This window comes from Oncorhynchus gorbuscha, linkage group LG21, assembly GCF_021184085.1.
Source record: "Oncorhynchus gorbuscha isolate QuinsamMale2020 ecotype Even-year linkage group LG21, OgorEven_v1.0, whole genome shotgun sequence".
In the NCBI taxonomy this organism is placed as follows: domain Eukaryota; kingdom Metazoa; phylum Chordata; class Actinopteri; order Salmoniformes; family Salmonidae; genus Oncorhynchus; species Oncorhynchus gorbuscha.
The window spans coordinates 25,937,751-25,960,348 of NC_060193.1; the positions used below are offsets into that span (position 1 = coordinate 25,937,751).

Genomic DNA, 22,598 nt, shown 5'->3' on the forward strand with positions numbered 1-22,598 from the left:
CAGAATTATGAAGTTATGAAAACTGGTTGTTTTGCAAATATTGAACTTATAATATGGCTACTAATAATGGAACAGCTACATCAAAGTCCCATTTACATCAAAAATTGAGATTTGGTTGTAAAAAGCAAAATTCTCCTTTAAGCCAAGTCTCTTAAGTTCCAGAGAGATACATGAGAGACTAGAGAGATACATGCTTTTTGGGAGGCAGCTATGAAATCCAATTTATGAAATAAATAGTATGCTATATATAATAATTTATGAAGGGCTCATTATGAATGTTTTGGCGTACACCATGTAATCATCATTAAAACATTTCCAAAACTGTATATATTTAGGATGTAATACATTTTTTATTTTTTATGTTTACATTGACTTGAAATCTGAGAATAGGAATATACCACACACAAATAAACAGTTTCATTTAAGTTGAAATACATGCACATTTTTTATTAAACAGTAATATAAAATACTTTTTCATAGTTGAGTGCATGCTTCATCTGCCAACTGGTTTGAAGTTAAATTACAAAAGCAAGGCTTTATGTCGTGTAGTGAATTACTTGGGCACTTAAGCAGTTTAAAAAAAACTTGTTTTTTGTTTTATCTTAAAGTATTAAGCAGTAACAAACCTGTAACTGATATACAAAGCAGAGTTCCAAATAATAATAATAACATTATTAATAATAGTAATTAAATTACACTTTCTGTGGCACATTTACAAAAGAGAACAAACATTTCTAACCCGTTATATGGCACTAACAGTTATCATGCATTTTGAGTTCCACATGTAACCACAAACCTCACAAGAATGGTCAAACATGCTAAATCTGACTGTGTGCACTTACAAGTGCATGTTAAAAATATGATTCCTTTTCCATCTCAGATAGTTAAATGTTTCAATTATAAAAGAAGTTGAAGGCATATAAAGCATTATCATGGTGTTAATTTAATGAATGCCGATATACGTTTCCAGTATATATTCACTAAGCGCACTACATTTAAAAACAGGCCTCCGTAGCCAAGGCATTCAATTCATTTATCCAATCCTTTGTTTCATTTTATAAAACATGCATAGGCAGACACTTTCAGTTGATTGTTTTTTTCTTCTTTTACACAATATAGGTTCTTTATGTTTACTTTGTTCGCAATACTTTAAAAAGAGAAAAATGAACACTCACAGAATTCCAGCAAGCCACAATAAAATCTATATTCCCAAAAAACAACAAAAACATATTTGCAAATAATATATAAATGTAAATTCCAGTTATGAAACTCCCAAAAAATAGGTATTCATCACCAAGGTAATAATTTGCCATTTTCCAGAAATCTGGGTCAAAAGCACACACCAAATGAACCTGAGGTAAGCATAATCTGTACAAAACCATAAAACTAACTTTTTGGGGCATTTAAACAATGTTGCAACATTCTTTTTAAGACTGCCTAATTTATTTCAGAGCTATTTTATAAGAGTAGCAAAAAAAGTTATTAATAAATAGTCCTTACTTAATTTGTACACCCTTATATTTTTTAAAAACATGTTTTTTTATGTTTTGCCCTTTTTAGTGCTGTATTTTGTAAACGTACAATAGTTAGTAAGAAGTTACACAAAATGTCCATATCCAGTAAAACCGGGCTCTCCAACCCTGTTCCTGGAGAGCAACCGTCCTGTAGGTTTTCACTGCAACCCTGTTCCTGGAGAGCAACAGTCCTGTAGGTTTTCACTGCAACCCTAATCAAGCGTACCCGATTCGAATAATTAGCTGGTTGATAAGCTGAATCAGGTTATAGTAGTTACAACTGGGGTTGGAGCGAAAATCTACAGGTGGGTAGCTTTTCAGGAACAGGGTTGGAGAGCCCTGCAGTAAAATGAGCTAGGGGCTTTCATAAATTCTCGCTCTCTCGCTCTCTCTCTCTCTCTCTCTCTCTCGCTCTCTCTCTCGCTCTCTCTCTCGCTCTCTCTCTCTCGCTCTCTCTCTCTCGCTCTCTCTCTCTCTCTCTCTCTCTCCCTCTCTCGCTCTCTCTCTCTCGCTCTCTCTCGCTCTCTCTCTCTCTCCCTCTCTCGTCTCAGAATCAAGCACGTCATCACCAGCTTCGAGGAGGCCAAGGGCCTGAAAAAGTGAACGAGCGATAACTTTCCGTAGTTCGACCCACCCTGGTCGCCACAGACTGCCACCACCAGCCGTGGTGGAGCGTGCCCCTTCACTGGATGTTGCTGCTGTCCTTGGCGTCTGTGCCATTGGTCTCCGAGGACAGAGCCTTGTTGAGGGAGTTGAGGCTGGCGTCTGAGGGGAGGCCGTCCCGCCTCGGGGGCATCCGCTCGTTGATGCGGTCCAGGCCCTTGGCCTCCGCAAAGCTGGTGATTTTGTGCTGGGGCGAGAAGCCCTTGATGGCTGGAGGATGGAGGGATGGAGAGGGGAAAATGGAGGGAATGGGTGATTTAGAGGAGAGAAGTAGAAAAGACATGTACAATATTTAATAAGGTTACTTATTTCTGGTTCAGAAGCACAATCAGTGTGTTTTGGTTGCCTTTGGTTTTGTTCAGAGTCAATAATTAATAGTGATAGCAATCAAGTCATGTGATGACAAAATAATGAATTCCATACAACGAATAAAAATCCATTTGTCTGAAATGGTTGACTATATAAACCATTGCACTGAATGGAAAAATCCCTTGATGGTTGTTAGCATAGCAGAGGCTTAGTAGACCAACCCACAGAAACCACAGCATCGACATTTTAACAATATAGTTATTTGTGAGAAAAATATATTTCTATACTATGCTTCTCTCAATAGTATCACGCCAATGTGCATTTCATCTGCTTAGTGTTTTCCTAGAAACAACTACAGTAAGAATACAAGTTGTGTGCGTGTATTTATAAGTATGTATATAACTTAACTTCTTCATGCAGAGACATTTTGAACACTTAAATGATAAATTATATCTATTTTTATTCTCATCTTGTAATATAGGTATGAGCCATCCCATGTAGTGTTCATTCTGCCTTTTGAAGACATTAGAGAAGTATAATACAATCAATATGAACAATTCATCAGAGTAAATGACAACACAATATCAACACCAATTACCATATTATCGTAATTATATAACCCGAAAGACAAATGGATTACATAATCCTACTGAAGAGGGTATGTCTGGTGCTGGAGGTAAATAGGTTTTCATTGTACCAGGAAATATTTACAAAAGTAAAAATACGGCTGATATATCACATAATTAACTCACAAGCAGAAAAGTATGTACACTCCTGGCCAAAGGTTTTAGAACACCTACTCATTCAAGAGTTTTTCTTTATTTTTACTATTTTCTACATTATAGAATAATAATGAAGACATCAAACTATGAAATAACACATGGAATCATGTAGTAACCAAAATAGTGTTAAACAAATCAAAATATATTTTATATTTAAGACTATTCAAATAGCCACCCTTTGCATTGAAGACAGCTTTGCACACTCTTGGCATTCTCTCAACCAGCTTCACCTGGAATGCTTCACCTGGAATGCTTGGAATGCTTGGAATGCTTGGAATGCCAAGCACTTGTTGGCTGCTTTTCCTTCACTCTGCAGTCCAACTCATCCCAAACCATCTCAATTTGGTTGAGGTCGGGGGATTGTGGAGGCCAGGTCATCTGATGCAGCGCTCCATCACTCTACTTCTTGGTCAAATAGCCCTTATACAGCCTGGAGGTGTGTTGGGTCATGGTCCTGTTGTAAGACAAAGGATAGTCCCACTAAACGCAAACCAGATGGGATGGCGTATCGCTGCAGAAAGCTGTGGTAGCCAAGCTGCTTAAGTGTGCCTTGAATTCTAAATAAAATGACAGACAGTGTCACCAGCAAAGCACCCCCACACCATAACACTTTTTCCTCCATGCTTTACGGTGGGAAATACACATTTGGAGATCATCCATTCACCCACACCGCGTCTCACAAAGGTACGTCAGTTGGAACCAAAAATCTAAAATTTGGAACAAACCAAAGGACAAATTTCCACCGGTCTAATGTCCATTGCTCGTGTTTCTTGGCCCAAGCAAGTCTCTTCTTCTTATTTGTGTGCTTTAGTAGTGGTTTCCATGCAGCAATTCAACCATGAAGGACTGATTCACAGTCTCCTCTGAAAGTTGACATTGAGATGTGTATGTTACTTGAACTCTGCAAACCATTTATTTGGGCTGCAATTTCTGAGTCTGGTAACTCTAAATGAACTTATCTTCTGCAGCAGAGGTCACTCTGGGTCGTCCATTCCTGTGGCGGTCCTCATGAGAGCCAGTTTCATCATAGCACTTGATGGTTTTTGCGACTGCACTTGAAGAAACTTTCAACGTTCTTGAAATGTTCCATATTGACTGACCTTCATGTCTTAAAGTAATGATGGACTGTCGTTTCTCTTTGCTTATTAGAGCTGTTCTTGCCATAATATGGATTTGGTCTTTTACCAAATAGGGCTATCTTCTGTGTATCCCCCCCCCCACCTTGTCACAACACAACTGATAGGCTTAAACACATTAAAAAGCAAATACATTCAACAAATTAACTTTTAAGAAGGCACACCTGTTAATTGAAATGCATTCCAGGTGACTACCTCAAGAAGTTGGTTGAGATAATGCCAAGAGTGTGCAAAGCTGTCAACAAGGCATAGGGTGGCTATTTGATGAATCTCAAATATAAAATAGATTTTGATTTGTTTAACACTTTTTTTGGTTACTACATGATTCTATATGTGTTATTTCATAGTTTTGATGTCTTCACTATTATTCTACAGTGTAGAAAATAGCAAAAATAAAGAAAAACCCTTGAATGAGTAGGTGTTCTAAAACATTTGACCAGTAGTGTATGTAAGTCAATTATGAGATGAAATGAAGTATTTTGGGGAAAATACATGTGCAAATTATTCAGTGTGAAAGTGAACGTGGAAGTAAATAGTGTAAAAAAAAGAAAAAGAAACTGTAAAAACAACATTTTGCAACTGATGCTCTATCAAAAAATAAACCTGAAGATACCTGACTGCATATTTCAAAAAGGACAATTGAAAACACCTGAGGACCCCCAGGACCAGACCACCCCACCACTGTACTACACAAACAAAACAAAAGGACCAAGGAAATGGAAAAGAGAAAAATGAATGGATAATAGAGAGTGGGGCCCACATACAGTGAAACATACAGTATACCACAGAAAAAGTACTACAACAGTGAGACTACGCTCACATGCATAGACACTACTACAAAAGGTACTTGTTGCTAACCACTTGTTAAGCCTGCTCAGAACATGCAACAAATTACTAAGGGACAAGGGGGCTATAATGGTAGTCAGCAGTTACATTTTCAGGATATCCTTTTTCTGGATCAGAACAATTTGGGAGGAATTAGCGATATTATTCAATTATGGGTGTGGAGAGAGGGGGCTGATGGGTCTTGCAGTTTTGTGTTGCTGCATAGTACAGGTCAGACACAGGTTATTAGCAGCTCAACAAAGAGAACAGGACACAGCAGGCCCACAGAGGAACCACATGGAAAAATAAGCTAAAAGAGTCTCGTCACTGATGCACGTCATCCTCTACGGGGGCGCTTATGAGGAGTCGCTGAACAATTCCAACTTAAATAGCAGCTAGCTAGCAAATCGCTATTTAGTGCGTAGTTGAGCTTGTTCTTTGTTGCGTGACTTTGTTTGCCCATTTTCTTTTTGGAGTTGGAGGCCAATTTGGCTTTCAAAGCCTCTGTTGGAAAAGCTAATTTTGTTCACGTATATTAGTGCCAAGACAAAGCACAACTGTATTAGTTGTTTCAAAGGGGGACAATCAGATCGGTCTTTCATAGGAAGACTGAGTGGGTGGATGAGTTGGTGTAGGGGCATGGGGCGTTGTATGAAGTCACAGGTGTGACATAATATCCTGCTGAGTGCTGTTGTTTTTCAGACAAATGTATGAGTGGACACTACTTAGTGGAGGGGATACTGCAAAACAATGTACATACAGACTAAGCTGAAAACCTTGTCGGTGGGATGGAGGGGAGGGTGGCTATATCCTAGCAGGTGAAAAGAAAAGTAGTGCATTTAATGCTATCTGCCTAGTATGATCTTTGTTCAACAGTGATATGATCTTTGTTCCCCTTTGAAACAAGTGTGGCTATTCTGTACTCTCCCCCCTCTTTTTGTTTTGGGGGGGGGGGGGTAATTATTATGCCACAAATTGTTAGCTCAAACACCCAACACACTCTGTAACAAGCTACGGCGAGATGGATGAAAACGCAGCAGGCGGGGGCCCCTGTCTATTGCGGTAAGAAGCAACAGAGAGGGCCGCCGGCCTAGTTACCTTCGTCTGCCTCAATAGCCTCAATAGTAGCTGAAGAGAAGAAGACGGGGGTTGCAAAACGAATGAGAAGAAGGGTGACCAGCGAGGGATTCATTTGGTTTTTTCCCCAGGAACCGGTCAATGAGCAGAAAAAGAGAGAGCCAATGCAAAGACAACAATGTTAAAAACAAAAAAAACTCCCTGTGTCTTTTGGACAGAGGACACTCATGGGAGGAGGAGCAGGAATCAAGCGGGTGTGTTAAGACAGACAAAGAAGGAAGGGGGTAGTTAACCAAAAAGGTGACAGACAGAATGGAGCCAGTCAAATACCCATTGTACACAAATGTGTGGTGCGCTGGTATTTTGAGCTTGGTAAAAACGGCACCCGTGTTTGACAAAGGGGCAAGAAGCGGAGCTGGACGGCTATAGAAAATGGATGTCGGGGGGGGGGGGGGGGGGGGGACTGGAGAGGACTGGAGAGGTTTGATGATTATCAAAGGGGTGAATGTGAATATCTGTCTGATGTATCCTCACTCAACAAACTACACACTGGAGCAGGGTTGGGGGGGGGGGTGACATATGATCGGTGTTTAACAGGAGTTAGGCTACAGTACATGTAGACGTGTGAGTGAGAACAGAAACAACTCTGCCAAAGTCATAAATGCGGCTGCAGCTGAACAACCGAGCTCAGGTAAAAGAAAAGAGGAATGATCTCGGGAAACATAGGCTACAGGCTATCATGAACTCTAGCGCAGCCGCGTCTTTTGACACGAACCGCCGAAAGAGCAGATGCACCTTTAAAAAAACACGCCGTGGGAATATTTTGATGCACTTACCACTTACCGTACAAATCCTTCTGTTCTATAGCAATACTTGTCATCAAACACTTATCACCAGAAATACGGAAATGACTCTGTACTCAGGGGGTGCGCACAGAGAAAAAGAAATGGGCTCGGGTGGGACTGCAAATGATACTTAGCGGCTACAGCTCTACAACTTGAACAGGTCGATGTGGCTATGGAGGTACGATACATAATGCACAAGAGCGACGTACACACACAGGAAAGCTACAAGGAGGTCCAAAAGAAACCAAGTGGTTGATGGATTGCACAACATTGCGGTAGAAGCACATTGGAGACTGTCTGAACAATAGGAGCCTATGGCGAGCTGTGATTCTACCAATGCTGCGACAGAAAATCTCTTTGAACGTCACTCTGCCTCCCAACATGGCTCCTCCTCGCTACTGCATCTCCAGTGGATGGCTTTGGCCCATCGTTGCATCACTGGGAACTACTGTACATGGTTGCCCCTATGCAGTCGGAATCAACAATGTGTGGTTTGTGTGTGTGTGTGTGTGTGTGTGTGTGTGTGTGTGTGTGTGTGTGTGTGTGTGTGTGTGTGTGTGTGTGTGTGTGTGTGTGTGTGTGTGTGTGTGTGTGTGTGTGTGTGTGTGTGAGAGAGATAAGAGTTATAGACTACTGTTTATAAGGCAAACATGTAGCATTTCTGTGGTAAACTTCGGGAGAAGTGAACCCAGAAATAGATGTCGACGGTTCAGAGCAGTAGAGGATCGAAAACATGACTTAAATTCACTGTAGGCCTAAAACAACTGATGGAGGAGACTTAAACTGACCAAGAGAACCAAAGAGAGGAGAATGAAGTTCTTTGGATTTCTGCCTTGTTTGTGGGTGACAAGGTAGATAATATGTATCCCCTTTCATACACGGTTGTTTATGTCAATTCCAATTCATCCTTTGCATCTTACTCGTTTCCTAGCCTTCCCTGACATCTTAAAAAATCACTTCAAATTTGTCAAATCAAAGGACATGATTTTGTTCTATTTAAAATGAATTCAAATTCTAAATGGTCTATGTTATAGCCTGATTCCGTCGGTAGATTATTCAATTCCACTTGTCATCTTTGGAAGAAATGTCTTCCCTGTGGAAAAGCATCTTATAATGCTAGTCTGTCACATAAAGGAGATCGATCGATCGTCAGACTGTTTTTGGGAGTGTTTGGAATTCAACATGGGAGGGTGAATTCTACAATATTCTCACAAAACACTGCTGACACAATACTTGCACAACAGATTATACCTGTGGTTTCTAGGGAAAGAGGAGAAAGAAGAAGACAGAGACAATATTTGAGATATAACCAGTAGATTTCAGAGAGGAAGGTGGAGAGGGGGTAAGGAAAGCAAGACAGCATTAAAAGAGACAATGGCGAAAAACTTCTAACATTTTATGACAGTATTATCTAAAACCAACATCAGAGAAAGGGGACACGCTTTGCAGTACTTAGATATTGGCTTATTCTAGGGTAACCTTGCTGCAGTAATGCTTATATTGACTACAGATAGTGACATTGTATTTCCCACTGCTGCAACTGTGTTCTATGACATAAAAGTCGTAAAGAAATATACCGGGTTTAAGAGAAAATGCCCTGAGAGAAAAAAAAATAGTGAAATAAGTATCAGGTATCTGCTTGTCTTTGAGGTAGATGCGTTGCTAATTAAATATTTGTATAAGTGTGTATTGATGGGGGCGGAACACAGTGGCCTGGGGAGTGTGAGGGGTGTTGTGGGCTAGGCATGGAGGTCCAGGGTGTGTGTTGTGCGGCGTACCATTCTGGAGCTTCTCCTTGCCTCCGGACAGCACTCCACTGGGCAGCATGCCGGTGGGGGTCAGCCCTTTCAGTGTCAACACACTCTCACTCTCCTCCCTGCAGGGACAACACAGAAAGAAATGGAACTGGATTCAACTAACCATGAAGCTGTTTATTAGCTCAATGTTTATGAAGGTTAATACTCCTATTCCTTCACCTGTATAAAATGACAATCATCCATGAATTTTCTCAGCGTTCAGTCTCTCGAACACGATGATTCAGGATGTTGTTTTTGAATTGCTTGTTTTTTTGCTGTTGTTGTTGCTTGACATCACTTTGATATGCCTTCATTTAATGAATAGTGCTATAAAAGTTTAATAAATTATTATTATTATCTATTGGGAGTTGAACCAGGAAGTGAGAGGTTAAACAGAAAAAGGAGCACCGAACAGGAAGAGTTGAGACACAAGAAGAGCTTTTCACTATTTAAAAAGTAACTGACCAGTGTTTCAACATTTCTATGAAATATGACCTATAATTAATAAACATTTGAGTGAAATAGTTTCCCATACAAAAAAATGGTAATTAAGTTGTTTAAAAAGCAGATTTCCAGATTTGAAAAAAAGCAGATTTGAATGTTGTAAGCGTGCCCCAACAACAGAATGGTGTGGGCGTATACCAGTCATTCAAAATATTCATTCGAGTAGACCGCTGATTGGCCAGCTCAGCCAATGAGCCAACATGACATCATGTTTGAAACAGTCTGTTTGAGATACAAGTTTGAGGTGTTTCTTCTCCAATTTAGGCTCTGGCCATAAATACGTGCATAGGATGAGTCAACAACAGAATATTACCTTTTAAAAGTGAGAATTTCACTGGACAGTTACTTTAAGAGATAATTGGGGACGAGGTTGGTCGACGCGCCATGCCAAAAATAAGTATTAAATCAAATACAGCATACGTTAATTAGTAATACAAAGAATTTTGTCCCATGATAAAAGGTTTTCAATGAAGCCTAATTCAATTCAAATCAAATCAAATTGTATTTGTCACATGCGCCAAATACAGCCTTAAGGTGAAATGCTTACTTACAAGCCCTTAACCAACAATGCAGTTCAAGACTATGTGACTAGTGACTATGCATAGATAATAAACAGCGAGTAGCAGCAGTATGAAAACAAAAGGGGGGAGTAATCAATGTAAATAGTCCGGGTGGCCATTTGATTAGTTTAGTTGTTCAGTAGTCTTATGGCTTGGAGGTGGAAGCTGTTAAGGAGCCTTTTGATTCCTAGGCTTGGCACTCCGGTACCATTTGCCGCGCGGTAGCAGAGAGAACAGTCTATGACTTGGGTGACTGGAGTCTTGGACAATTTGTTGGGCCTTCCTCTGACACTGCCTAGTATATACAGTTGTTGTCGGAGTTTACATACACCTTAGCCAAATTTTAAACGCAGTTTTTCACAATTCCTGACATTTAATCCCGTAAAAAATTCCCTGTCTAAGATCAGTTAGGATCAACACTTTATTTATTTTAAGAATGTGAGAATGATTTATTTCAGCTTTTATTTTCTTCATCACATTCCCAGTGGGTCAGAAGTTTACATGCACTCAATGAGATTTTGGTAGCATTGCCTTTAAAATGTTTACCTTGGGTCAAACGTGTCGGGTAGCCTCCGCAAGCTTCCCACAATAAATTGGGTGAATTTAGTCCCATTCCTCCTGACAGGGCTGGTGTAACTGAATTAGGTTTCTAGGCCTCCTTGCTCACACATGCTTTTTCAGTTCTGCCCACACATTTTCTGTAGGATTGAGGTCAGGGCATTATGATGGCCACTCCAATACCTTGACTTTGTTGTCCTTAAGCCAATTTTCCACAACTTTGGAAGTATGCTTGGGATCATTGTCCATTTGGAAGACACATTTGTGACCAAGCTTTAACTTCCTGACTGATGTCTTAAGATGCTGCTTCAATAGATCCACATAATATTCCGTCCTCATGATGCCATCTATTGTGTGAAGTGCACCAGTCCCTCCTGCAGCAAAGCACCCCCACAACACGATGCTGCCACCCCCGTGCTTCACGATTGGGATGGTGTTCTTCAGCCTTCAAGCCTCCACCTATTCCTTCAAAACATAACGATGGTCATTATGGCCAAACAGTTCTATTTTTCCTTCACCAGACCAGAGGACATTTCTTTGTTCCCATGTGCAGTTGCAAACCGTAGTCTGGCTTTTTTATGGCGGTTTTGGAGCAGTGGCTTCTTCCTTGCTGAGCGGCCTTTCAGGTTATGTCAATAAGGGACTCATTTTACTGTGGATATAGATACTTTTGTACCCATTTCCTCCAGCATCTTCACAAGGTCCTTTGCTGTTGTTCTGGGGTTGATTTGCATTTTTCTCACCAAAGTACGTTCACCTCTAGGAGACAGAACGCGTCTCCTTCCTGAGCGGTATGCCGGATGTGTGGTCGCATTGTGTTTATACTTGGTACTATTGTTTGTACAGATGAATATGGTAACTTCCGGCGTTTGCAAATTGCTCCCAAGGATGAACCAGACTTGTGGAGGTCTACAATTTTTTCTCTGAGGTCTTGGCTGATTTATTTTTATTTTCCCATGATGTCAAGCAAAGAGGCACTGAGTTTGAAGGTAGGCCTTGAAATACATCCACAGCTACACCTCCAATTGACACAAATGGTGTCAATTAGCCTGTGTCAGAAGCTTCTAAAGCCATGCCATCATTTTCTGGAATTTTCCAAGCTGTTTAAAGGCACAGTCAACTTAGTGTATGTAAACTTCTGACCCACTGGAATTGTGATACAGTGAATTATAAGTGAAATAATCTGTCTGTAAACAATTGTTGGAAAAATCACTTGTGTCATGCACAAAGTAGATGTCCTAACCGACTTGCCCAAACTATAGTTTGTTAACAAGACATTTGTGGAGTGGTTGAAAAACGGGTTTTAATGACTCCAACATATGTAAACTTCCGACTTCACCTGTGGGTCCTGGATGTCAGGAAGCTTGGCCCCAGTGATGGTAGTGCGTACGGCCCAGTACCTCTGTAGCGCCATCCCGGTCAGATGCTGAGCAGTTGCCATACCAGGCGGTAATGCAACCGGTCAGGATGCTCTTGTTGGTGCAGCTTTATAACTTTTTGAGGATCTGGGGACCCATGCCAAATCTTTTCAGTCTCCTAAGGGGGAAGAGGTGTTGTCGTGCCCTCTTCACAACTGTCTTGGTGTGTTTGGACCATGATAGTTTGTTGGTGAGGTTGACAACAAGGAACTTGAAACTCTCGAACCACTCCACTTCTGTCCCGTCGATGTTAATGGAGGCGTGTTCAGCCAGTCCACGATCAGCTCCTATGTCTTGCTCACATTGAAAGGTTGTTGTCACTGACCTCCTCCCTATAGGCTGTCTCATCGTTGTCAGTAATCAGGACAACCATTGTTGTGTCATCAGCAAACTCAATGATGGGTGAACAGGGAGTGCAGAGGGGATTAAGCACGCACCCCTGAGGGGCCCCGGTGTTGTTGCAGATGTGTTGTTGCCTAACCTTACCACCTGGGGGGCGGCCCGTCAGGATGTCCAGGATTCAGTTGCAGAGGGAGGTGTTTAGTCCCAGGATCCTTAGCTTAGTGATGAGCTTTGTTGGCACTATGGTGTTGAACGCTGATCTGTAGTCAATGAACAGCATTCTCACGTAGGTGTTTCTTCTGTCCAGGTGGGAAAGGGCAGTGTGGAGTGTGATTGAGATTGCGTCATCTGTGGATCTGTTGGGTTGGTATGCAAATTGGAGTGGGTCTAGGGTTTCTGGCATGATGGTGTTGATGGGAGCCATGACCAGCCTTTCAAAGCATTTCATGGCTACCGACGTGAGTGCTACGGGGCGGTAATCACTTAGGCAGGTTACCTTTGCTATTATGGGCACAGGGACTATGGTGGTCTGTTTAAAACATATCGGTATTACAGACTCGGCCAGGGAGAGGTTGAAAATGTCAGTGAAGATACTTGCCAGTTGGTCCATACATGCTTTGAGTGCATGTCCTGGTAATCCTTCCACGGCTTTGTAAATGTTGACCTGTTTAAAGGTCTTGCTCACATCGGCTACGGAGAGCGTGATCACACAGTTGTCCGGAACAGCTGGAGCTCTCATGCATGCTTCAGTATTTCATGCCTCAAAGCAAGCATAAAAGGCATTTAGCTCGTCTGGTAGGCTTCTAGATGTGAGTTTGTCTTAAGTCACATGATTTTGAACTTTCAAATAGCTATCCTGTCAAGTACAATATGCTGACTTCTGCCTATGATCATATAACTGGGCACATATTATAAAATACATAAACATACAGTGCATTTGTAAAGTATTCAGACCCCTTGACTTTTTCCACATTATGTTACGTTACAGCCTTATTCTAAAATTGATTCAATAGTTTTTGGGCTCTGGCTGGGCCACTCAAGGACATTCAGAGACTTGTCCCGAAGCCACTCCTGCGTTGTCTTGACCGTGTGCTTGGAGTCATTGTCACATTGGAAGGTGCACCTTCACCCCAGTCTGATGTACTGAGCGCTCTGGAGCAGGTTTTCATCAAAGATCGCTCTGTACCTTGCTCCGTTCATCTTTCCCTCGATCCTGACTAGTCTCCCAGTCACTGCTGCTGAAAAACATCCCCACAGCATGATTCTGCCACCACCATACTTCACCATAGGGATGGTGCTAGATTTCCTCCAGACGTGACGCTTGGCATTCAGGCCAAAGAGTTCCATCTTGGTTTTCATCAAACCATGATCTGAGAGTCTTTTGGTGCCTTTTGATAAACTCCAAGCGGGCTGTCATGTGCCTTTTACTGAGGACTGGCTTCTGCCTGGCCACTCTACCGTAAAAGCCTGATTGGTGGAGTGCTGCAGAGATGGTTGTCCTTCTGGACAATCTCCACAGAGGGACTCTGGAGCTCATCTCCACAGAGGGACTCTGGAGCTCTGTCAGAGTGACCATCTGGTTCCTGGTCATCTCCCTGACCCAAGGCCCTTCTCCCCCCATTGCTCAGATTAGCTGGGTGGCCAGCTCTAGGAAGAGTCTTGGTGTTTCCAAACTTATTCCATTTAAGAATTATGGAGGCCACTGCGTTCTTGGGGACCTTCAATGCTGCAATGTTTTTTTGGTATTACTTCCCCAGATCTGTGCCTCGACACAATGAGTCTCATAGCAAAAGGTCTGAATACTTATGTAAATAAAGGCAACTTTTTTTCTTACTTTGTCATAATGGGATATTGTATGTGGATTGATTAATTCATTTAATCAAGTTAAGAATAAGGCTGAATACTTTCCCGAATGCACTGTAGATAGACAGGAACTGCACACCTAGACATGCATCGTGGAAATCCCAATAAATACCTGAGGACAGAGAATACCCTGGCCATCTTGCCAATGGCACGGATCTTGTTCCGGATTACTTCCTTGCGTGCAGAGGCTGTGGCACCTAAAAGACACAAACACACAGACACGCACACGCACACACACACAAACAAACACACACACACACACACAGTTGTCAGGGTCAGACAGTCAGGCCGTTTCCAACCATCACTGCTTATCTGGGGCATTTTCTTTAAGGTGTCTTCACTACCATACATGAGCTGGTAAAGCCAAGCACTAAGTTGTGTTTTTTGTCTACGTACAGCGGGGAGAACAAGTATTTGATATACTGCCGATTTTGCAGGTTTTCCTACTTACAAGGCATGTACAGGTCTGTAATTTTTTATCATAGGTACACTTCAACTGTGAGAGACAGAATCTAAAACAAAAATCCAGAAAATCACATTGTATGATTTTTAAGTAGTTAATTTGCATTTTATTGCATGCCACAAGTATTTGATACATCAGAAAAGCAGAACTTAATATTTGGTGCAGAAACCTTTGTTTGCAATTACAGAGATCATACATTTCCTGTAGTTCTTGACCAGGTTTGCACACACTGCAGCAGGGATTTTGGCCCACTCCTTCATACAGACCTTCTCCAGATCCTTCAGGTTTCGGGGCTGCCGCTGGGCAATACGGACTTTCAGCTCCCTCTAAAGATTTTCTATTGGGTTCAGGTCTGGAGACTGGCTAGGCCACTCCAGGACCTTGAGATGCTTCTTACGGAGCAACTCCTTAGTTGCCCTGGCTGTGTGTTTCAGGTTGTTGTCATGCTGGAAGACCCAGCCACAACCCATCTTCAATGCTCATACTGAGGGAAGGAGGTTGTTGGCCAAGATCTCGCGATACATGGCCCCATTCATCCTCCCCTCAATACGGTGCAGTCGTCCTGTCCCCTTTTCAGAAAAGCATCCCCAAAGAATGATGTTTCCACCTCCATGCTTCACCGTTGGGATGGTGTGTTTGGGGTTGTACTCATCCTTCTTCTTCCTCCAAACACGGAGTGGAGTTTAGACCAAAAAGCTCTATTTTTGTCTCATCAGACCACATGACCTTCTCCCATTCCTCCTCTGGATCATCCAGATGGTCATTGGCAAACTTCAGACGGGCCTGGACATGCGCTGGCTTGAGCAGGGGGACCTAGCGTGCGCTGCAGGATTTTAATCCATGATGGCGTAGTGTGTTACTAATGGTTTTCTTTGAGATTGTGGTCCCAGCTCTCTTCAGGTCATTGACCAGGTCCTGCCGTGTAGGTCTGGGCTGATCCCTCACCTTCCTCATGATCGTTGATGCCCCACGAGGTGAGATCTTGCATGGAGCCCCAGACCGAGGGTGATTGACCGTCATCTTGAACTTCTTCCATTTTCTAATAATTGCACCAACCGTTGTTGCCTTCTCACCAAGCTGCTTGCCTATTGTCCTGTAGCCCATCCCAGCCTTGTGCAGGTCTACAATTTTATCCCAGGTGTCCTTACACAGCTCTCTGGTCTTGGTCATTGTGGAGAGGTTGGAGTCTGTGTGTGGACAGGTGTCTTTTATACAGGTAACGAGTTCAAACAGGTGCAGTTAATACAGGTAATGAGTGGTGAACAGGATGGGTTCTTAAAGAAAAACTAACAGGTGTGTGAGAGACGGAATTCTTACTGGTTGGTAGGTGATCAAATACTTATGTCATGCAATAAAATGCAAATTAATTACTTAAAAATCATACAATGTGATTTTCTGGATTTTTGTTTTAGATTCCGTCTCTCACAGTTGAAGTGTACCTATGATAAAAAATGACAGACCTCTACATGCTTTGTAAGTAGGAAAACCTGCAGAATCGGCAGTGTATCAAATACTTGTTCTCCCCACTGTGTGTGTGTGAGTGACTACTACTGATAGAAAGGAATCCTACCCTAAATGTTTATGTAACATTTATTGGACACTTGAATCATTGAGCAGATGTTTTTAGCACAGGAGACATTTATAGTAAATGTGGGCCTCACAACAAAATCATTCCACATAAGACAATTATACCACATCAACATACAGGTGGAGTGTGAGAGATGGAAATTAACGCGAGTGCTTAGAAATATATGGAGAGAGAGAGTGTATGCAGAGAACAGTGAAAGACTCTAGTAGAGTGTGTTCCTTTGAACAGACCAATATGGGGAGTATTGAGTATCCCTGCGCATGGGTGATGTCTTTTCTTGTTAAGATATACACTGAACAAAAATATAGTCGCAGTTCATATAAGGAAACACATCATAAAAAATAAATTCATTCGGCCTTAATCTGTGGATTTCAAATGACTGGGAATACAGATATGCATCTGTTGGTCACAGATAACTTTAAAAAAAGGTAGTGGCGTGGATCCGAAAACCAGTCAGTGTCTGGTGTGACTGCCATTTTCCTCGTCCAGCGTGACACATCTCCTTCACATAGAGTTGATCAATCAGGCTGTTGATTGTGGCCCGTGGAATGCTGTCGCACTCCTCTTCAACGGCTATGTGAAGTTGCTGGATATTGGTGGGAACTGCAACACACTGTCGCTCAATGTCGATCCAGAACATCCCAAACATGCTCAATGGGGGACATGTCTGGTGAGTATGCAGGCCATGGAAGAACTGGGACATTTCAGTTTCCAGGAATTGTGTACAGATCCTTGCGACATGGGGCCATGCATTATCATGCTGAAACATGGTGATTGCGGGCAGATGAATGGCACGACAATGGGCCTCAGGATCCCGACACGGTATCTCTGTGCATTCAAATTGCCAGATAAAATGCAATTGTGTTCGTTGTCAGTAGCTTATGCTTGCCCATACCGTAACCCCACCGCCACCATGGGGTGAACTGCTCACCCACACGACGTCACACACGCTGTCTACTCTTCTCCAGTGTGGCAGTGGTCATCGAAGGTGAGCATTTGCCCATTGAAGAAGTCGGTTACAACGCCGAATAGCAGTCAGGTCAAGACCCTGATGAGCACGACGAACAAGCTGATGAGCTTCCATGAGACGGTTTCTGACAGTTTGTGCAGACATTCTTTGGTTGTGCAAACCCACCAGTTTCATCAGCTGTCCGGTTGGCTGGTTTCAGACGATCCCCCAGGTGAAGAAGTCGAATGTGGAGGTCCTGGGCTGGCGTGGTTACACATGTTCTGTGGTTGTGAGGCCGGTTGGACGTACTGCCAAATTCTCTCAAATTACATTGGAGGCAGTTTATGGTAAATAAATGGATCTGGCAACAGCTCTGGTAGACATTCCTGCAGTCAGCATGGCAACTGCACACTCCCTCAAAACTTGAGACATCTGTGGCATTGTGTTGTGTGAATAAAACTGCACGTTTTAGGAACTCCCGAGTGGAGCAGTGGTCTAAGGCACTGCATCGCAGTGCTGTGCCACCAGAGTTTCTGCGTTCGAGTCCAGGCTCTGTAGCAGCCGGCCGCGACTGAGAGACCCATGGATCGCACAATTTGCCCAGCGTCGCCTGCGTGAGGGGAAGGTGTGGCTGGTACAGATGTCCTTGTCCCATCGCACACTAGCGACTCCTGTGGCGGGCTGGGCGCAGTGCACGCTGACTCGGTCGCCAGGTGCACAGTGTTTCTTCCGGCACATTGGTGCGGCTGGCTTCCGGGTTAAGTGAGCATTGTGTCAAGAAGCAATGGGGTTTGGCTGGGTCGTGTTTTGGAGGACGCACGGCTCTTGACATTCGCCTCTCCCGAGTCCATACGGGAGTTGCAGCAATGGGACAAGACTGTAACTATCAATTGGATACCATGAAATTGGGGAGAAAAATGGGTCAAATGTAAAATAATAATAACTGCACATTTGTGGCCTTTAATTGTCTCCAGCACAAAGTGCATCTGTGTAATGGTCATGCTGTTTAATCAGCTTCTTAATATGTCACACCTGTCAGGTGGATGGAGTATCTTTGCAAAAGAGAAATGCTCACTGCCAGGGATGTAAACAAATTTGTGCACACAATTTTTGAGAAATAAGTTCTTTCTGCGTATGGAAAGTTTCTGGGATCTTTTATTTAATCTAATGAAACATGGGTCCAACACTTTACATGTTGCGTTTAGATTTTTGTTCAGTATAGCTAGCTAGATGTTTGGGCACAAAGAATGGTCTATATCAGTGGTCACCAACCTTTTCTGAGTCAAGATTACTTTCTGAGTTTTTATTGCATGACTTTAAAAAAACATAAGCCGATGCAACATTAACCAATTAAAAACAGTTCTGTAGCAATCAGGTTTGTGCAGTAAGCTTTAGGCCCAATACATTATCACTGCATATTGGCTACACTTGAATTGCCCTGCCAATGTTGTTCTTCTCTGACCATTTTGAAATTATATTTCTAAACGTTAGGTATATGATCAAACTGGTGATACATCATTTGTTGTATTACTTGTGAGGCACAACTGAGTGAGCATATTAATTAGCTTTTTATACTGGATTGATGGCCTGCATCTGATAGTCAGTCTGAGCAGAGGGAGGGAGCACCGGTGAGGCTGCCTCTCACCCGACTCACCGTCCCTCCTCTCTCCCGCCCTCCTCTGAGGAAAGGGGACACCGTCTTTCAGCTGATGGCGAAACTTAAGTCGCACTGCATTACTCCTGCCTCATGCACCAATTCATGCTGTTACTCCTATGATCAGAGAAAGTTCAATATTCCTTGATATTAAAAAAGACACAAGTTGCAAATAATAACAATGCAAGCTTATAAAACGCATGTTATAGCTTATAAAACTGTTGTTGTGACAGTGCTGAATAACACCTTAAACACGAACTTACTCATAAAAACAGCAGTGCTTTTGTGTATTCGTTGAGTCTCTCTCTAGTCATGGTTTTAAAAGTTTTGAAATATCAAATGATCAACTTTTCTGTACGTTCGGGGCTTCTTTTTACAGTCCATGGCACAAGGAAACTGTGCAGATACAGTGATCTGAGCTATCTGATTGGCCAGGGTTAGGCCTATAGGTGCACTTGATTTGCTTTCTGGGCCTGACCCGTAAGAGTTCTACTTTCACACACATAAAATGTTTCCAAATGAAAACACTTTGCCTTCCCAGCGCTAGGGCTTCTGAATGAAGTGCACCTACCGTCAACAGTGTGAAACGAAAACAGGAACGCTTGGCTTTATCGTTGGGTTTTTTACAGAAATGTTTGGTGATTGACTAGGAATGGCTTGGAGATCGACCAGTCGATCGTGATCGACCGGTTGGTGACCACTGGTCTATATGGTGTGTTAGGACTGACAACACTGTTTCTATCGAAGCTATAGGCTAGCTTTAATTCAATCAAGTGCGGATAACCGTACTGCAGGAAAGCTATGTTTAAGTTAACCATATTAAAACCAACACACCATGCAAGCTGTTTAACACGCAAAACTATACCTCTCCGTTAAAAAAACAACGGTATAGTGTCAACATCCAGAGTGAACCTACAGCACAGTTTATCTGCGATTGATTGAATTGGGGTGTATGTCTGTCTGTCATTTTTTTTTAAATTATATCAACACATTTGACATTTTGACTGATCAATATCAACATCCGTAACCAAACTGAGCATAAATGTTACAACACATTTATGTATCGTGTTAGTCATTTGGTTCCCAAAGTGCATGTGCCTGAGCAAGCACCACCAACAAAAAAAAGAAGGTATATTGGCACACGACAGTAGAGCTGAGGGTTTGTACCTTTCTTGGGGGCATATATTAGATGTCCTTCTCAAGAACACCCCCAGAAGAGAAAAGAAAAGATGACAGATCAGTGGATGGACGGCTGAAGAATTACAGAAAAAAAGCGAATGAGAAGGACAATGAGGAGGAAGAGGTGGAGAGGAGAGAGAAAAGAGGCAGCATAAAGAAAAGCAATGGATTATTTCAACAAACCTCTGGAAGAACAGAAAAGAGGGAGGACACATTAAATGAGGTTACCAAAGGTGTGAAATAATCACGGCACCGGGGAGAAAGAGAGAGGGCGAGAAATGAAAGAGAGACAGAGATGAAGAGAAAGAGGGATAAATGAGAGAGCGAGAGAAGAGAAACAGAAATACATAATGCAGAGAACATGAACCTCGACACAATGGATATTAAACTATTGAAGAAAGTCATTTAAGAAAATAAAATGAGGAAATGATGAGATGTTAGCAACTAGGTCACCGAGGTTGTAAGTGACTAAGGAGTGTCTGTCAACTAGTAACGTTAGGGTCAAGGGTTAGAATCCATGTTCTACACCACACCACTTCCGGCCATACAGGAACAGGATATGACCTAAGCATTCCTTCCCCCTCACAATAGAGTTATGGTGACGTGTGTGACTTGGAGTATCTAAAGGGCTTTTCTAGGAATGGGTGTTCCAAACCATCTCTACCTAGAGAATGCCTCTGGCCATTATGTTGTACAATGGAGCCTACTAGTGTTAAATGGAACCCAATTGAATGAGCTGTAAGATAAGGAATGAATGGAATGAGAAATCAGGAGGCCTTGAATACCAGGAACACGGTGTGTTCCACCCATAGATACGCAACCTGAATAGAATTGTGGCACGTGTTGACTTTTGTAACAAACTGTGTTACATGGTAGCTAATAGCTACCATTAGGATAAAAAGGCGTGCAAATCCATGCGAGCATCTTGCAACTGTGATGTTCTACTGCGGATCCAAAGAAAGCAAATGTAAAATGTACACTTGTGGAGCTGATGAATGTTCCATCGGTCGAGGCTGCCCTCTAGTGGAAGTCTAAGTCAAACACCGAGAGACACAACCCCATAATGATCTTGGTCCTTCCATGCCCAATTCCCCATTCTCCGTTTCTATACAGTCGCTCCCTTCCACTCATTTACTTCCCCATATTCATTTCACCATCCCAAGGGTCGTGTCATTAGCAATGTCATGTCATTAGCAAAGCCATTTGCATACTTATCAATGGTTGAGAGTGGAGCTGAGAAAGTGGAGCTGAGAAAGTGGAGCACCTGCATGTAAAAAGGAGGAAGGGAATTGGGTGTGTCTAAAGTGTCGTGGCAACGAGGGCACACCGTCCTGTGAACCAGGGAATGCAACTTTGGTTTTATAAGTGTGGGGGTTGGGGGGGAGGTCATAACTTGTTTTTTATTTTTGTTATCCAGGCCGATAAACACTCCAAACAGTCTCCTCGACCGCTTGGAGGCGTACGCATGGTCCTAAAGCCACACCGTCGCCCGCCTCGTTTTGTATCACATTCCAATGATATAACTGGAGGGGGAGAATAAAAATGTAATTTCAGTGAAAGTTGCTCCCCTGCTGTGAACACAGACTTACCATCGATCTCTTCGTCAGTCGTCAGCTCATCATTGGAGCAGATGCTTAACACATTGACCAGCATCTCAGTGACTGCAGAGAGCGAGAGAGAGAGAGTTCTCAGCAAAAAAACAAATTGGTTTTCTACCCAAACACAGAAAAGCAGACCGCATACACATTACACATGTTCATAAACCAGCATGTTCATCAGAAAAACAGAGGGAAAGTAATTGCATGATTTGTTGATTTTAATAATGTATTTGATTCCATTTGGCATGATGGATTACATTGCATTTGTAAAGTATTCAGACCCCTTGACTTTTTCCACATTTTGTTACGTTACAGCCTTATTCTAAAATTGATGAAATAGCTTTTTTTCGTCATCAATCTACACACAATACTCCATAATGACAAAGCAAAAACAGGTTTTTAGAAGGTTTTGCAAGTTTTTTACAAATAAAACCCCCATAAATATCACATTTACATAAGTATTCAGACCCTTTACTCAGTACTTTGTTGAAGCACTTTTGACAGCGAATACAGCCTCGAGTCTTCTTGGGTATGATGCTACAGGCTTGGCACACCTGTATTTGGGGAGGTTCTCCCATTCTTCTCTGAAGATCCTCTCAAGCTCTGTCAGATTGGATGGGGAGCGTCGCTGCACAGCTATTTTCAGCTCTCCAGAGATGTTTGATAGGGTTCACGTTCGGGCTCTGGCTGGGCCACTCAAGGACATTCAGAGACTTGTCTCGAAGCCACTCCTGCATTGTCTTGGCCGTGTGCTTATGATCGTTGTCCTGTTGAATGGTGAACCTTTGCCCATTCTGAGTGCTCTGGAGCAGGTTTTCATCAAGGATCGCTCTGTACTTTGCTCCATTCATCTTTCCCTTGATCCTGATTAGTCTCTCAGTCCCTGCCTCTGAAAAACATCCCAACAGCATGATGCTGCCACCACCATGCTTCAACGTAGGGATGGTGCCAGGTTTCCTCCAGATGTGACGCTTT

At 42.5% G+C, this 22,598-nt stretch overlaps 1 protein-coding gene across 6 annotated transcripts in view; it reads right to left on the reverse strand.

Annotated features, from left to right (window-relative positions):
- Window positions 1–1,101: 1,101 nt before the first annotated feature.
- LOC124007866 (serine/threonine-protein phosphatase 2B catalytic subunit alpha isoform-like) overlaps window positions 1,102–22,598 on the reverse strand; it is a 104,262-nt gene continuing 82,765 nt past the window's right edge. The window contains exons 10-16 of one of the 6 annotated variants that reach the window (XM_046318653.1): window positions 21,615–21,686; window positions 20,014–20,040; window positions 14,305–14,389; window positions 8,930–9,027; window positions 8,403–8,411; window positions 6,328–6,357; window positions 1,102–2,387 (exon numbers count right to left, since the gene is read on the reverse strand). In XM_046318653.1, coding sequence (XP_046174609.1) covers window positions 2,197–2,387; window positions 6,328–6,357; window positions 8,403–8,411; window positions 8,930–9,027; window positions 14,305–14,389; window positions 20,014–20,040; window positions 21,615–21,686 — 512 coding nt within the window. In that variant the 3' untranslated portion in view covers window positions 1,102–2,196. The remainder of the gene's footprint in view (window positions 2,388–6,327; window positions 6,358–8,402; window positions 8,412–8,929; window positions 9,028–14,304; window positions 14,390–20,013; window positions 20,041–21,614; window positions 21,687–22,598) is intronic. The other 5 variants (XM_046318655.1, XM_046318654.1, XM_046318656.1 and 2 more) reach the window with 5 other exon arrangements.